Raw genomic sequence first — 2627 nt, forward strand, 5'->3', positions numbered from 1 at the left:
CCGGGTGATAAACTAGCAAAAGCAAAGCTCGCCATTAACATTTCTTTTGACAAACAGATGACAAATATTGTACATTGAATTAAATAATTCCTGAGAGATGTATACGAATGCCGCCACTGTTAGAAGTCATAACGGATGGGTATAGAAAGCTCTATAACTTAATGCTGCTTCTTTTGATGCAAAAATAATCATGCGATGGGAGGGTAGAGTTAGAGGGAACACAATGAATTGCTCAGGAAAGCAGCTTTTTTCAAATGTATATCTTAATATTATTATAATTTTACTTCTAATTTTCTTCTATGTACAATCACCACCTTCACAGAGTTGTAATCAATGTTAAAATACTAAAATAATCTTAAAATGTTAAATCCTAAAACAGTATGGCATACAGCTAAGAGAATGGCCTCTGACAAATATGATTCTATAGGTTTTCCTAGGTTGTCACCAACTACCTAGAAACTGTGTCTCATTTCCCTAATCTGTAAAATAGGAATAATAATATTACTAACTTCATATGATTGTTGTAAGGATTAAGTTAGAGTTACAGACCCTAGAATAGTACCTGGTATTTTATAAACACTCAGTAAATGTTAGCTATAATAAATATTATGAATTTAATATGCAGAGATATACTTTTAACTCATGTTTTAATCATTTTATTTAAGTGATTTTAATTATTCAGTAATTTTAGCTTTCTGATTTCTTGGGTTTCATGTTAACTACAACATAAGGTATTCTTTTTTCTCAACTAATTGATGCCAAATGGTTAAAAAAAAAAGACACAGAATTAGAATATTTGGGCCCACAAGAGAGTGACATGCTATATTTTTCTTCAGAATGCTTCTTAATGAAACAAATACTTAGAAAAAATTAAAATATTATTTAAAGTATTTTACATTTTCTGGCTTAAAAGTCCATTGCTTAGTTTAAATACTGTGTATAATGGATCAACCAAAATCTTTAGGGCTCACAGAAATCTGCCTTTGGCCTGGGGAGAGGGCCTGGGGAGGATGAGGTCTAACAGACCACAGAATGTGACCTGGCAACTTGAGAGATTAGCTACGTTCTAAAACTTATGAGAGAAAACTCCAGACTGGTATGCTTATGTCCCACTTGTATTATTCTAACTCCAGCAAGTTTCAAGACTCATGCCATGGTGTGAATTGCATTAATTAGAAAGAGCAAAGCAAAAATTCAAACCTACGGAAGGTCCTGGCTTTCCCCTCATCCCTGGTGGTCCTGGTAAACCAGTAGTTCCCTAAAAGAAAAGAATAGTAGAAGGAAGAGAAATGCTATTACACCACAAAAGGCAGATATGCCTCTACTATCATGTGCTACAAAATGACATTTCAGTCAACAATATAATGTGTATACCGAAGTGGTCCCATAAGAATATAAAGGAGCTGAAAAATTCTTATCCCTTAGTGACATCGAAGTCATCCTAACATCGTAGTTAGGAAGCAACACATTACTCATGTTTGTGGTGATACTGGTGTAAATAAACCTATTGTGCTCCAATTATGTAAAAGTATAGCACATGCAATTATGAATAGTACATTAAAACTGACAGTGATAATAAATGACTATGAACTGGTTTATATATTTACTACTCTATACTTTTTATCATTATTTTAGAGTATACTCTTTCTACTTATAGAAAATAGATTTTCTATAAAACAGTGTGTATGTTACAACAGCAGCCTCATACATGTGTTTATCACTTCTCTTGATTGCATTATTTCTCTTGTGCTTGATTTAATCTTGAGTTGTTCTATAGATTTCATGCATCCTAAGTGTACAGTGTTTATAAAGTGTACAATAGTGTACAGTAATGTCCTAGGCCTTCACATATACTCACCACTCACTCACTTACCACGGCAACTTCCAGTCCTGCAAGCTTCATTCACGGTAAGTGCCCTATACAGGTACACCATTTTGTATTTTATACTGTATTTTTACTGTACCCTTTCTATGTTTAGATATGTTTAGATAAACAAATACTGACCATTGTGTTACAACTGCCTAAAGTATTCGGTACAGTAACATGTTGAACACATTCGTAGCCTGGTAGCCATGGGCTATGCTATTGTAGTTTGTGTAAGTTCATTCTATGAAGTTTGCACAATGACAAAATCACCTAACAGGAATTTCTCAGAATGCGTTTCTGTCATTAAGTAGCACATGACTGTATTTACAAGCCGTAAAAAAGAATTCATGAAAATATTCTAAAAATATTGAAAAAACTGTTTCAAACGAGACATATAGAACCATACTAATACCATATCCTAACAAAATACAAGGTTAAAAATAATGAGTACTCTCTCTTTTTTTTTTTTAAGAATTTATACTTTTTCACTGGCTTTTTTTGTACTTTATATAAAATGAATGGTAAAAAAGTTACCTTGTCTCCAGGATACCCTAGCTCTCCTGGCTCTCCTGCAATGCCTTGTTCACCCTACAGAGCACAATTTCATACAAAGACATTTAAGCATTGCAAACATGGCAAAATAATAAGAAACCAAATGTTAGTTATAAAAGAATATTTTTTCTATGTTTCCTACTTCTGTGAAAAGTTATATAATAGATAGTACAGATTAGATCCCATATATAAAAATAAAATACTTTAT

General features: G+C 32.7%; 1 protein-coding gene across 1 annotated transcript in view; it reads right to left on the bottom strand.

Moving 5' to 3' along the window:
- COL24A1 (collagen type XXIV alpha 1 chain) overlaps nucleotides 1–2627 on the bottom strand; it is a 309537-nt gene that overhangs the window by 211660 nt on the left and 95250 nt on the right. The window contains exon 19 of the mRNA XM_023528131.1: nucleotides 1205–1258. Within this exon, the coding sequence (XP_023383899.1) occupies nucleotides 1205–1258 (54 nt within the window). The remainder of the gene's footprint in view (nucleotides 1–1204; nucleotides 1259–2627) is intronic.

The sequence above is a fragment of the Pteropus vampyrus genome, unplaced genomic scaffold, assembly GCF_000151845.1.
Source record: "Pteropus vampyrus isolate Shadow unplaced genomic scaffold, Pvam_2.0 Scaffold22, whole genome shotgun sequence".
In the NCBI taxonomy this organism is placed as follows: Eukaryota; Metazoa; Chordata; class Mammalia; order Chiroptera; family Pteropodidae; genus Pteropus; species Pteropus vampyrus.